At 36.8% G+C, this 15046-nt stretch overlaps 1 protein-coding gene across 2 annotated transcripts in view; it reads left to right on the top strand.

The window, feature by feature from the left end:
* Positions 1-15046, top strand: part of DCBLD2 (discoidin, CUB and LCCL domain containing 2) — a 213176-nt gene that overhangs the window by 165413 nt on the left and 32717 nt on the right. For both annotated transcript variants that reach the window (XM_043448726.1, XM_043448725.1), the window contains one exon: positions 6058-6195. In XM_043448726.1, coding sequence (XP_043304661.1) covers positions 6058-6195 — 138 coding nt within the window. The remainder of the gene's footprint in view (positions 1-6057; positions 6196-15046) is intronic.

The following is a 15046-nucleotide window of genomic DNA, read 5'->3' as shown; positions in this document are numbered from 1 at the left end:
TTTCCCGCCTGCTTCTTTCTTCATTTCTACTCTGACAGAACAAAATTCATAACACATAGTCTGTATCATATAATATCTTAATCTTCAACTCATCCAACTTTTATCACTGTTTAAATATATTAAATGCTCACCGGCAGTCTTTTTACTTAAGTTCTGCCAATTATATCTTAAATGAATGAAGTTCATCTTTGTATAGATTGGTTCTTTAAAAGAGGCTTGAGTACAGTTATCTTACATGTTCAGAGCTGCTTAATTTAAAATTTTTTCTTACCTTGAGTATCAGTTTGATTTTATATGTAAGGTTTTGGTTCATGTGTTCATTCTCTGAGGGTTTTGTGTTTTTTTTTTTTCATTCTTTGAGTTTGGGAAAAAAAATGCTCTTCCATTATTGCCTGACTTTTTTATGTTATTGTTGTTGTCTTTCGAGAAGTTTGATACTAATTGAATTCTCTTGCCCTTATAAGATATTTAATCTTTGTGTTGAAGCTGTAAAGATTCCTTTAAAGTCAAACAGTTTTACAAGGATATGTATTGAAGTTTATCATTGGGTTAGTTTTCACTGTATCCAATGAGCACTTTCACTATTTAGATTCTAGAAAACTTTCTTGAATTATAGTTTAATGTTATTTCTGTTCCATTTGTCTTGTGTATCTTTTTAGAATACCTTAATTGTAAGAAAACAGCCTTCTTTGCTGTTTCAGTCACATTCATTTAAGCCACGTTCTCACTGATCCTTTTTACTTTTTTCAGTTTCCTTTTCATTGTATTTGTTCTTTTCTTCAACATTTATTATCATATTTTCATTAGAATATTATTCCTTGTGCACCTTGTAATATTTCTGACATAATTTTGTCACTGTTTTGTATTTCTTTTCTGAGATCAGCCAACTCTTTTTCTTCCCTGCTTTTTGTCCATTTCTGTTCTTAGTTTTTGAGTTTCTGTTTCGCGGTGTTTTGCCATATCCCCAGTTGCTTGTTTGAGGACATTTAATTAAGTTTAGTGTTGTGTTCCAGTTTCCTTCTGTTTTACCATCATTTGGGGGGATTAGGGGGGTTCCATAAACTGAATCGCTGAGATTCTCATTTTTTTTCTACTTTTTTTGTTTAAATAGGTAAAGACAATGCCTAAGTATTTCTGTGGACAGTGCTGGCAGTTTGCAGTGGTTTACAAGTTTTGTAGTTTATCATAAGTTCATGATAGCCCTCTTCTGTTAGTGTAGTAAATTTTTCTTTCCTACCTTTTTTTTTTGCCCTCAAGAGAAGAGGCTGTAGAAGGGAAGGGATTGTATATCCCTTTTTTTAAAAAATATATATATATCTTGCAAGATCCTAAATTTCCTGCTCTTATTTGACTTCATCCCCATCTTTGCCGTACAGTTTCCATATCTCTCTGCTACTTTTAACCTACTTCTTCCACCAAAGTGTTTCCTTTCCAAAATTGCCCCATTCAGGATTTCTTTGCTTTTGAGTTCCTCCTCTGAGGTCAGTCGTCTTACTTACCAGTGGATTTAGTTTTCAGTATTTTCTAGCTATGCGTAGGATATCTTAGGTGTCTTTGTCTTCCCTGATTGGTCTTTCATTAACCTTTGCCACTTAAGTTACTTTTAGACTCCATGAAATCTCTTGATATGTTTTAGGGATTTGTGACCCTGATAAAAATAAAATAAATTTCATTCTTGGAGTTTCTTTTAAAGTTCTGTTTGTCAAAAAAATTATTATTTTACAACAGTTTAAAGTATAAATTATTTCATTTCATTTGAAAGAAGTGTTATTACAATAAATCATCACTAATATTTTACTTATGGGCAGGAATTAAAGAAGTGATCTTTAATCTTAATGATTATGGGTATTTTCCATAGTAGATTTAAGAGCCATGTAAGAATTTCACGTGAGATAAAGTCCTGGTCTGTGAAAACATGATCTCAGGAAGGCTAAAGTCATCTCATATCTGTTTACCACAAAAATACATTGATTACTGTGAATTTTTTTTTCATTAGAAGCTGGATGGGTACCCACATTTAACTTAGATTTGTTCCTAATGCAGAAGCATCATATGAGGTTGGTTGTTGCATTGGAAAGTACAGAAGCCACATGCATTTCAAAAAACCTTAGTGAATCTTTGTACCCTAAAATGGTCAAGCTGGTTTGTGGACTAGAACAGAGAAATGCTAAAGCTTTGTCTCTGTAAATGGTGTCCTTCAGAATGTTTTTTCTAATGTTTTGAGACAGGTTAGTGAGGAATTGACCCCTGTCTCATTTCTCATTGTCATTCAACTGGATAAACCTAGGCCATGTGATGCCGACCCTACCTAAGAACTCCTATTTGTAAACCCTTACAGGAAATATTAAAAAGTCTTTGACATCTTATAAGTGGTGAAAAGTTTACTTTTCCAGAAAATCTTTGAAAGAAATTCCTTGGTATGCTGTGTGTGTCTCACCTGTGATGCTTGGCAGCACTTGTGGTTTTGCTGAAGTCCATGCAGTTATGACTCACTGCTCTTCACACTAGTGTACCTGGTGTGAGAAAACTCTGCCCGCTGTCCTGAAAGAAGCTGTCAACTTAATAAGAGCCAGGGCCTTGAGTCGTTTACCTTTTCTGAGTATGGAGCTTTCCTCTATCCAGAAATGTGCTGCTTTTCCAGAGAAAAAGTCTTGTAGTCCTCACTTCGGGTAGAAAGTTTCACAGAAGAGAAGGAAAGCCTACTTAGAAAAATTTGATGAGGAAGGTTGGTATTGCTTTGCAGACATTTTGATCCACATGATTGCAATAAAATTTTCAGTCAGGACCCTTTAAGGGTCACCATCATGGGAACTGATAAAAACTTGGGTGCTCTTTTGTCCATGCTGCCATTATGAAAGAGAATATTGGAGGAGGCAACTTTTCTTATAATCAGAGAAATGTAAAAGTTTTAGAACTAAGTATATGACCTCCCTTACTCTTGGATTGGTTGAAAACATAGCTTTTAATATAGTGCTGTGATGAAATTTGTCATTTTTTTAATATTGAGGCTGTAATAACTGGCATAGCTCACTTAAGTAGCAGTGTGGAAGCAAATGTTAAAAATCACTCTAAAAAATCACTCTTAAATATTTTAAAAGATAGAAGTTATGTTAGGAAAATGTTTATTGCAATATTATTCACTGTGTAGAAAAATCAGAAGCAAGCAAACTTCTGACAATAAGGAAATTAAGATATATCCACTATATGAATAACCCTTTTTGGCTGTTATTAATTGTTTGCTGTGAATGTTCTCTCACCTATCTTTTGGTGAACATTAATGCACATTTCTGTATCTAGGAAAGGAATTGCTTGTTCCCTGAGTGTCCATATGGTCAGCTTTGGTAGATATTGCCAAGAGCCTCTGTGGTAGTGCCATTCCACACCCACCGCCAATGTGGGAGAGTTCTACTTATTACTGTCTATTTTTTTCTTTTATCACACTTCTAGTGTGTATGAACTGATATCACGTTGTAGCTTTGCCTTATCTAATGGCTAATGATATTGTTCTCTCTTCATGTGTTTATTAGCCATTGGGTATCTTCTGTGAAGAATCTTGAAGTTTTTAATGCATTTTTTCTATTGGATGATTATTTTATTTGTAGGGGTTCTTTTATATATTCTGGTTATGGGTTCTTTTTAGATATAAATGTTACAAATATTCTCCCTTTCTATAGCTTTCCTTTTTATTCCTTTATATTGGTATCTTTTGATAAGCAAACATTAATTTTAACTTAATTTTAACATTCACATTAATTTTTTTTCATGAGTAGTATTAATACTTTTTGCATTCGCTTTTAAAATCTTTGCCCTCTTACAGGTTATGAATATGTTCTCAGGGTTTGCCTCTAAATGCTTTACTTTTTCCCTTCTGCACATTTAAACCCTCAATCCATCCAGATAGTTCTTTGTGAATGTGTGAAGGAAGATAAAGGTCTCACGGTCCATTTTCTCACATGAACCTTATTCATCTTAAAATGTGCAGATACTGGATCTGTCATTTATTCATGAACAAAATAATGCTGGAATAGCTACTTTTCCCTGAAATCAAAATGAACAATGACTAAGTAGTCCTAATCTTTCCTTCTTTAGAAGGAAAGGCAAATCCATTCTTGGTGATATTACTGAGTCCCTTTTAAACAGTAATTTGTCCCTCCCCACCTCTCTCTCTCCCCTTTGGTAACCATAGTTTGTTTACTGTGTCTGTGAGTCTATTTTGTAATGAATTCATTTGTATTATTTTTTAGATTCCCTGTATAAATGATACCATATATTTGTCTTTGTCTGACTTAGTTCTCTAGGTCCATCTATGTTGCTGCAAATGGCAATGTTTTGCTTTTTATGGCTGAGTACTATTCCATTATGTATGTCTGTGTGTGTGTGTGTGTGTGTGTGTGTATATATATGTATGTATATGTGTATGTATATGTATATATACCACATCTTTCTTTTATCCTTTCATTTGTTGATGGATAGTTAGATTGCTTCTGTATCTTGATTGTTGTAAACAGTGCTTTGTGAACACAGGGCGGGGTGGGTACACATGTCTTTTCAAGTTAGAGTTTTTGTCTTTTATGGATATATTACCAGGAGTGGGATTGCTGGATCGTACGATAGCTTTATTTTACCGTTTTCCATAGCAGCTACACCAGTTTACATTCCCATCAGCAATGTAGGCGAGTTCCCTTTTCTTCATGCCCTCTCCAGCATTTATTATTTGTAGAATTTTGCTGATAGCATTCTGACAGGTGTGAGATGATACCTCATTTCTCTAGTCATTAGCAGTGTTGAGCATCTTTTCATGTGCCTGTTGGCCATCGGAATGTCTTCTTTAGAGAAATGCCTGTTTAGGTCTTCTGTCCATTTTGATTAGGTTATTTTTCACAATTGACTTCTGTATATCAACCTTGTGACCTTAGCTCCCTTATCAGTTCTGGTTTGGGTGATGGTGGTGGTGATAGAGGTGAATTATTTAGCATTTTCTACTCACATGATAATGTATAGTCTATGGAAGTACACATTACTCTTATTAAAGTGATTTGGTGGTGACTTAGTCACTAAGTCATGTCCGACTCTTGCGACCCCATGGACTGTAGTCCCCCAGGCTCCAGGCCAGAATACTGGAGTGGGTTGCCATTTCCTTCTCCAGGGGATCTTCCTTACCCAGGAACTGAACCTGGGTCTCCTGCGTTGCAGGCAGATTCTTTCCCAACTGAGGTATAAGGGAAGCCCATGGAGTGATACTGCTCAACTTAAAATATTTTTAGAACTTTTTATTCAGAATTTGTTAAAGTTACCGTGCGCATAAGAAAAACTCATTTTTATTTTTATTTTTATTAGTTGTTGGTGCAGTATCTTTTCTTTCAATTATTTTCTTTTCTTCCCTTTTATCTTAATAAACTTAGATCTGTTCTGAGGGAAGATCTGTTATTTTTTACATGTCTGTTAGACCTTAAAGAGTAAAACTTGCTAGGCAGTTAGATATATGCTTCTGAAGTTCAAGGAAAAGGCTATATAGAGGCGTGAATGTGAATGGTCATGTCATAGTTAAAACTGTGGGACTGAACATGACAGAAGGGGTTGACAGAAGTCCAGCAATTCTTGGAAGAAAACTTGAGAAGATCTGTAAAAGTTTGGAGGGGTCCCTGTGCTCAGGAATCTAGGGGCACCCTATGGGAAACATGTTAAGAATACCACCGATTAACTATTGGTTCATTTATGAGCCACTTGCCTACATGAAATACTTTAAGTTAATTTTTTTTTAAATTCCTTGTCACTGTTTTAATTCCTTGTCACTTGTGTTTCACAGGAAATTGAGTCATTATAAGGTCAGTGATGTCTGAATACACTGTTTTTCCCTTTGCATCATATGAACAGTTTATTACTTGCTGTTTTTGTTTTTTTTTTTTTCTCTCCAGAGTAATATTCTAGTCACCATTTTAGATTAATGTAATACCTAGTTTGTTCAGCTTGGTGTGCTATTATGATTCTGTTAACCTACATCGTAAATAATGTTGACTTTATGAATCATACCAAATATCTGCTTTTCTTTCATCCTAGGCAAATACTGTGGTCTGGGGTTGCAAATGAACCATTCAATTGAATCAAAAAGCAATGAAATCACAGTGCTGTTCATGAGTGGAATTCACGTTTCTGGACGAGGATTTTTGGCTTCATACTCAATTATAGAAAAGCAAGGTAATTTTCACCTTATATGATGATTCTCACGTTTTACAAATTCTGAAAACAGAAATACGGTATTTTCTTTGAGTACCTGTTATCTGAGATTGGAATAGCGTAGGAAGATTGAACAGTTTATAACACATACATAAACCTGACAGATAAATCAATTTCAGAATTTTAAAAATTAAGTATATTAACTTTTTATAAAGTCCTTTTATATACTTACCTTTCCTTAGCAGAAGAAATACTGATTTTTCCACTTTTATAAGATTGGAGCACAAGCAATAACTTTTTAAAAATCTGTCAGTTGCTGAAATGATCAATTTAAAGCTTTATTATCCACAGGTTGCCGCTTCATCTTACTGTGTTAAAAACCATATTACCATTCTTTCCTAAGAAGCGTGTTGCATACCAGCAGGGGTAATGGGGAAAGTGCTCTCTGAGACACCGCAACAGAAGCATGAGATGTTTTCTAAATTGTTGATGTTTACAATATGAAGGGGGAATTAAAAACAAGACTATTAAGTGGGACAGAATGGAAAATTAACTCAAATCTCTATAAGCTAAAATGCAGGACTTGAATGAAATCTCTCCCAAGTTTTGGTCACTGTAGCATTCGTTCATTCCCCTCTGCCATTGGGTTCTTGTGGTGAGAAAAAATTTTTTAATTTTATTAGTACAAGGGCATATGAAAGAAATCATTTAAAGTAGAAAATTGATAATTATTTTGATATTCAACAATGACTTAACTAGGTTGGCCATTTAAAATTAAAAATTAGCCTCTACTTTATGTTGTGTAAATGAGAAAGTTGTTGAGAACCTCCTTGGTGTGAGAATGTCTGGGAATGAATGGGCCTGGGAATGATTCAGGGCGGTGCCAACTGTTCCTTCTCGGCTGCGGTGGGTTTGAGATACACTCTGTGCCTCATTAAAAGTCGTGTTAAGAGGATAAGAGAGGGGAGCGGCTGTGTGTAAAGGAAGGTCTGCTTCCCCTTAATCTCTAAGCTATGGGAAAAGGTGTGATAGAATCCCTCAGAGTGAAAAAGAAAGCTCATTTGAATGGAATAATGGGAAGAAATGAGCTGGAAATGTTGTGCTAAATAAACAGTTAATGTATTTGACAGAACAAGGAGACTAAGGCAGTGGGGTGTTGTAGAAGGGGCACTGGGCATCTGGAATCAGAGCTTGTCTGTGCCAGGTACCAGCCAGGGGACCTCTGACCGGTCATGTCACCGCGGTGAGCTTCATCTGCAAGTGGGTTAGTTGTGAGGACTAAATCTAATAATGTATGTTTAGTGTTTTAGGCCCACATCACAGTAGGCAGAAAACATGTTAGTTTCACCCTTTCACTACTGTACAAACACATATCTCGTTTTTTCCCACTGTCCACCCTCCCACTATCAAGAGAGTAAGGTGGAAAACAGAGTGAAATGATAAGCTTCCTATCCTTTTCAGTTTTACTTTGTGAAAGTCTTGGGTTATTGGGTGAGAGGATAGAAGATAATTAGCTGCTTATTCTCCTTAAGTTTCTTGTTGCAGGGTCAGTTTAAATTATTTATTCTGCATTTTCCTGTTTTCCCCTTTCTCTGTTATTCATTGAATTAAAAGTTTCTGGAAAATAAGTATCTCCTCTTAAAAAAAAAAAAGTTTCTTACATTGGATATTTAAATTATGGAGCTTTTGATCCAAAGGGACCTGAATGTCCTACGTTAGAGTTTCTTAAGAACTTCCAGTCGTCTCAGATACCAGAAGCAGTGTCTTATAGACATGTATACATCTGTGCTAAACTTCAAATAGCTGTGTCACTATTTTAGATGAATCTTCAGTTCCAAAGACTTTTTGAAATATCCACCATAATCTGGAACTTCTTTATAGTAGCACTGTCCAAAGTCATAATCATCTTGGGAAATCCTCATTTCACAGCTCACTCCTGGACTTTTTCTTAATGTTTTTTGTGCGTTCTTGCCCATCCATCAAGCATTTGTTTTATTTGAAGTGAATTGGCTAAATTCAAGAGAGCACTGGTTGAATCTCATATTACTTCTTCTTGGGTGGCCTTTCAGACATAATTTCTTGTAATGACTTGTTCATTTGAAGGCTGGTTGGCTTTTCGTTTAGAGTCTCAGTTTGTTTCCATCCAGGAAACCTAGCTGCCACACTGAATTCCATGAATATTTTCAAGGAACATCACATGTGCCAGCTTGATAACCTGGTTGAAGGTTGAGAGTATTTGGGAATGCAAAAGTGGTAAAGACCTTGCTTTACTGGCTTCCTCATGTGTTAAAGTGTCACAAAGACTTGTTAATGTTATAGTGTGATATGTTATTGATAGAGTCATGATTTTGTATGAGATAGATTACTTTTCGTTACTTCTTACAGGAGCCCATTGCAAAATTATATTCCCTTTAGTGCCTTTTTTCCTGCCATATTCCTGGCACTGGGAAGACAGCAGTAAATGAGACAGAGGCAATCACACCTTCATAGGATTTGCAGTACAGGGTTGGAAAAAGGCATTAGACATGTGGCTGTTTAATTGCAGTTACAATAAGCGTGATGAAGGAAACATTCAAACAATAAGAGGCCAGAGGGTACGGGTAGTAGGAGACAGATGAAGATTAAAGCTCTCTTGAAGAAACCACTCCTGAGCCCAGAACCAAAGGATTAATTGGAGATTCCAGACAAACAAGGACGAACACTGTAGGGAGAACAGCAGATGCAAAGGCCTTAGGCGGGGGAGGAACTTTGAGGGAACTGGAGAAACAGCCAGCTCAGCTGAGGTGAAGTGAATGAATAGAAGGCCCGTCACATTATTCAGAACCTTGTGGCAGATGTAAGGGTTAGAGTTTTATCCCCAAAAAAATTGCATGGAAGCTATTAGAGCAGAGGAGTGATATGATTGGATTTATGTTTTTGCATTTCCTTGATCAGTAAAGAATGGGCCAAAGAGAAGGAAAAATAATTGTAAAGAGGCCAGTTAAAAGGCTGTTCAGAGGAGTCTGGATCAGAGATGATCAAATTAAGAGATCTTGTTTGGGAAGATCCCCTGAAGGAGGGCATGGCAACCCATTCCAGTATTCTTGCCTAGAGAATCCCATGGACAGAGGAGCCTGGCGGGCTGTGGTCCATGGGGTCACAAAGAGTCAGCCTAGAAGGAAGTGATTTAGCATGCATGCATACGATGCATGTTATAAAAGTAGCTCCGGGATTAGGCCAGATTCTAATCTAATTCTTTTTAAAGACTTTTGAACCAGGCGTGTCTTTTCCAGGGAAACATTTCAAAGAGTTAGTATTTGGTCTGCACAAGTTCATGTTGAAGTAAGAGGCTCTGGACACAAAGAAGCCTCTGGGGTAAGGTGCTGAGTTGCTGTGGTGTCTTGGGCTCAGCACCTGGTGTCCTCTTCCCTTCAGGGTCTAATTTTTATAACTTTATGGTCTTATTCCTCTTTGTTATTTTTAAAATCTTTCAGCAGAAGTTTCCAGTCTTTCCCATTACCAGTTACCACTTTTAATTTTCACCTGTAAATGTCATTGTTTGAAAGATTTTATCTACCAATGAAAGGAAGTTTCCCTGTTTCCACTGAGTAACATAAAAAGACAGAAAAATATATGAATCAGCACTTCAGTGATAATTGGAAGATCGGTGGTTCTACTCTGACTTGGCGTGTATGTTAAGTCACTTCAGTCGTGTTCGACTCTTTGCAACCCTGTGGACTGGAGTCCGCCAGGCTCCTCTGTCCATGGGATTCTCCAGGCCAGGATACTGGAGTGGGTTGCCGTTTCCTCTTCCAGGGGATCGTCCCAACCTAGGGATTGAACTAGACTTTCTGAAATTGAAATTCTTATCTGACAATTGAAGGGACTCCCTGGTTGCTCAGGCAGTGAAGAATCTGCCTGCAGTGCAGGAGACCAGGTTTCAATCCCAGGTCTACAAGATCCCCCGGAGAAGGAAATGGCAACCCACTCCAGTATTCTGGCCTGGAGGATTCCATGGACGGAGGAGCCTGGTGGGCTACAGTCCATGGGGTTGCAAAGAGTCAGACATGACTGAGCAACTAACACTTTTTCCTTTTCTGACAGTTGAAGATGTTCATGGATTCTGAGGTATCCTGGGGTTAGAAGTTCTGTAGAGAGAACTCCTTACTACTGCTGGTCTTACCGAGAGAAGCACAGCCAGCCTTGCACAGGTCCAGATGCACTTAGATCTTTTAATCCAGAATGATAAATGATGCTGACATTTTTATCCTAAAATGTAAATGTAAAAAACAACATTTACCACAGGACTTGAAAATAAAATAAATTTTATAGATGAGTGCTCTCAATTCCTGGTTTTGAATCTGTTCAACATTAGCCGGTTTCTAAGTAAAGCTCAACATTTCTGGGATGACTCTGGGCAATAATTTTTTAGGTAATTTTAGTTACTGAATAATGAGCTCAGAAGACATACCCACATTTGCATCAATAACTTCACGTCTTTTAAGGCAGCCTCTCTTTGTTATGTGCCATCAATTAGCTGTCTGTGTGTGTGACTTTGTGTGTACACATATCTAGGTACATGGCCAGCTGAAAAGTGATAGTCTGATATTCCTTTTTTAGAACGTGAATTATCATGTAAAAAGTAATGTTAAAGCTTATTACTTCAGATTTCATCAATCCAGAGTGGTCAAAGTTTGCCTTTTTTTTTTTCTTAGAAACAGGAGCTAGTTTAAAATTTCATGTGAAATAAAGTAATCCAATGAAGATATATTAACATATTCCTTAAGTGGAATTCATAAACACTTGTTTGTTCATTGTCCGCCAACACCTTCGAATCTGATGACACTGTGCATAAGGCTTGGGAACAGCTGAGCCTGGCAAATATTCCCACTTGACAGGGTTATTGTTGCTATATGTTAGATTATTTTTAGAATTAACAGCAATTGTATAAAAAGTTTTAATTGCTACATTCTTTAACTACATTTTTTTTGCAGATATTTTCCATTTCTTCCATCTTACATCAGATTATATTAACTTATAAATAAAACATAGGGGCAGAATAGAGAGCTCCTTTCTAACAGAGTCCAGATTTCTGTAACTGGTTGTTGTTGTTTTTTTTTTTCCTGCTTGGCATCTTTTTGGTTTTGAAAATAGAGCATGAATTCCTTGGATTGTTTGCTACCTTAACTGCACAGTAATTTTATAGGATCCTTTCTGTTTTGAGGACTGTGTTAGCTGCGTTTCTGTTTTTAGTTTTTCTGTTGTGTACCTAGTTTTTGTTGTATCTGGCAAGCAGTTTAAAACTTTTAAACTATTCAGTAAGATTTTATTAATGAAGTCTCAATTTACATGCATATTTTAAACTTTGTCCTTGTACACAAATCAGTGTGCATGGTGTTTGTGTGTACACATGCAGAAAAATACATGTATTTTGTTGTCAGTTTGTAGAACAAAGGTGCTGATGAATAAAGTTTTTACCAGTTTCGCAGAGAAAGAGCATTTATAAACAGAATTAGTTTGTTAAGATGGTGTAACCCAAAGAGGCAGTTTATCTTTGTAAGATAAAGTTTATTTCAAGCTGACAGATAACCTGAAGAGCACCTTGATGATTTTAAGTGTTTTCTAGGTGGTTTGGGTTTTGTTTTTGTTTTTTTCTTTTTAGTAAGTTAGAAGTGCTTTGAAGGGGCTGCACATATATTTGTGCTGACTTGTGCCATCCAGGGGACAAATTCATTCACTACTACTCTTACTAGATATTATGAGTATCCTCGATACTAGATTACAAAAGAATTTTAATGTCTTATAATTTTTAATATTTTTAAATGTCTTTTATATTTTAATATACAATGTCTTATGTTATTTTAACATGTCTTATAATGTCTTTTAATATGTCTTATATTTCATTTTTTAGTATAGAGGCATTTAGGTGTGAAGAGGATTTGATTTATCCATAAGTAGTTTGTGGTCTGTTCGACTGTATCACTTACTGCTTAGGCAACTGAGCCATGCCTACATTGTCTGTTTAAAAACTTTCTTTTTTTTTAATATTTCCATCTGAGAAAATTTTCCCTGAGCTCCTGTTGTGGATTCAGCTTCCATAGATGGTAATGTATTAATAATCTTTCTAGGAGAAACATAAGATTTACTCTACTCTCAGTATGCTAAAGGAAATTAGATGTAAAATACTACATGAGTTATCTCCCACTTAGTAAATATTAGTTACTAATGTCAGACTCTCAATCACGATAAATTACATTTTATTATACATGTAAATTTCCCTGACACTGCATTGCAGATGGTACAAATCAGTGCCAGGTTCCTATTGTGGAAAGAAGGAATCATGCCCAAGGTCACCCAATAGTCCTGACATGAGAATCTAGTAGGAAGGTGAACCTTGTCCCTGGTCCTGTGGCTCTTGAATGAAGTGACTGTCTGCACACCTACAATGCAAGGTTGCTGACAGAGTGAGAGATGGAAAGCATGGTGTCACGTCCCTTCAGGCTCTGGGGGGTTTGTTATTTAAAAGAGTTTCAGAGCAAATAAAGGAGGAGAATCTGTAGGTCTACATTGTCTTACTTCATGTATTTTCTTCCTTCTGGTAAATAAATATAATTAGTTATAGTGCTTTATGCTTTGTTGAAAGAAAAGTGGAAGTGTTAGTCAATCAGTCATGTCCAACTCTTTGTGACCCCAGGGACTACAGCCCGCCAGGCTCCTCTGTTCATGGGATTTCCCAGGCAAGAATACTGGAGTGAGTTACCATTTCCTACTCCATGCATTCTTGAGTTAGAATAAATACAGGCAGTCAAGTATCCCTTCCCTCAGGAGTAAATGGCTTCAAATGGACAAAACTTATACCCTGCAGCTAATGTAGTTCACATTATACTCGTGATAGATACTAACACCGTTGAGAGTCTTTTCCAATATATTCAAGATCACAAAGCTGACTATTAATTGGAGGAAAATCTATATCTCTTTCATAGTCTGTAGTCTCAGGAATAACCAGTGCTGTCAATCAAAAATATTTCTAAGTTGGTAACCAATATGCTGATATGTTTGATTGTATATGAACTTATAAAATATTTATCATATTTTCACAGTATTTTATGTGGATTAGCATTAGATATCATGTTTTTAAAAAATATTTCATGAAATAATTATGAAGCTCCCAAGCCTATTCAGTTATTATGTATTGGGAAAATTTTAATTGTACGTTAAAGAAAGGCCTGTGCATAGGATATCAATTGTGGCTCATAGTGATATTGCTAACTAAGTCAGAGCTGTCTTAGGAAATCTGATGTTGATGTCTTCGTTAAGAAAACCCAGAATCTGTCATCCTGTTATTGAATATTGGCTCACCTTTTTATTTTATTTTTTAATTTTCTCATGCTCTTCCTCACAATCACATTATCCTCCCTTCAAAACCCCACTGACCCTTTCCTCCTCTGTAAAGCCTTCTGAGGTTAAGGAAGGCAGATGTTACAGCAGCTGTTCGTGTAGACATTATGATCACACTCACTTTGGGGTAGACCCTGCTGCTAAGACCAGTGTAGAGTCTGCCCTGTAGATCCCACCTGTCCCTTGGGCCCTGCAAGGAAAAGAGGGATTGAGTGCTGTGGGCTTTGGAAGAACCCCATGGGCATCCTCCTTGCTACTGCTGCTCCTCTGTTGTCCAGAGCACCAAGATGAAGTACGCCAGATGTTTGGTGTTTTGTGTAGTAATGTGTATGTTACAAATATTCTTTTGTATGTATTAAGGATTAAAATTACCAAAAAAAAAAAAATTTCCCATGCAGAAGCTCTTAGTGAACAGAGTGAATTATATCCTGCTGTTCACTGTGAACATGCTACTGATTTTCTGGTGTTGTCAGACATGGTAAAGTGGATCCAGCATAATTGATCTGACAATGAGTGCTTTATTAGTGCTTCTTCTTACAATCATTATTGCCTAACTGTTATGTGTGTGTACTCAGTCGTGTCTGACTCTTTGTGACCCCATGGGCACAAGAGATACCTGGAGTAACAGTCACATTTGACCTTGGAGTACAAGATGAAGCAGGCAAAGGCTAACAGAGTTCTGCCAAGAGAATGCATTGGTCAGAGCCAACACACTCTTCCAACAACACCAGGGACGACTCTACACATGGACATCACCAGAAAGTCAATACCAAAATCAAATTGATTATGTTTGCAGCCAAAGATGAAGAAGCTCTATACAGTCAGCAAAACAAGACCAGGAGCTGATTGTGGCTCAGGTCATGAATTCCTTATTGCCAAATTTAGACTTAAATTGAAGAAAGTGGGGAAAACCACTAGACCATTCAGGTATGACCTAAATTGAATACCTTATGACTATACAGTGAAAGTGACAAATAGATTCCAGGGATTAGATCTGATAGAGTGCCTGAAGAACCATGGACGGCGGTTCGTGACACTATACAGGAGGCAGTGATCAAGACCATTCCCAAGAGGAAGAAATGCAAAAAGGCAAAATGGTTGTCTGAGAAAGCCTTACAGATAGCTGAGAAAAGAAGAGAAGCGAAAGGCAATGGGGAAAAGTAAAGATATACCCATCTGAATGGAGAGTTCCAAAGAATAGCAAGGAGAGATAAGAAAGCCTTCCTAAGTGATCTGTGCAAAGAAATAGAGGAAAACAATAGAATGGGAAAGACTAGAGGTCTCTTCAAGAAAATTAAAGATACCAAGGGAACATTTCATGCAAAGATGGGCTCAATAAAGGACAGAAATGCTATGGACCTAATAGAAGCAGAAGATATTAAGAAGAGGTGTCAAGAATACACAGAGGAACTATACAAAAAAGATCTTCATGACCCAGATAACCATGATGGTGTGATCACTCTCCAAGAGCCAGACATGCTGGAATGTGAAATCA

The sequence above is a fragment of the Cervus canadensis genome, chromosome 27, assembly GCF_019320065.1.
Source record: "Cervus canadensis isolate Bull #8, Minnesota chromosome 27, ASM1932006v1, whole genome shotgun sequence".
Taxonomy (NCBI): Eukaryota; Metazoa; Chordata; class Mammalia; order Artiodactyla; family Cervidae; genus Cervus; species Cervus canadensis.
The sequence above is the reverse complement of the archived record's forward strand: the minus strand, read 5'-3'. Positions and strand labels throughout refer to the sequence as shown.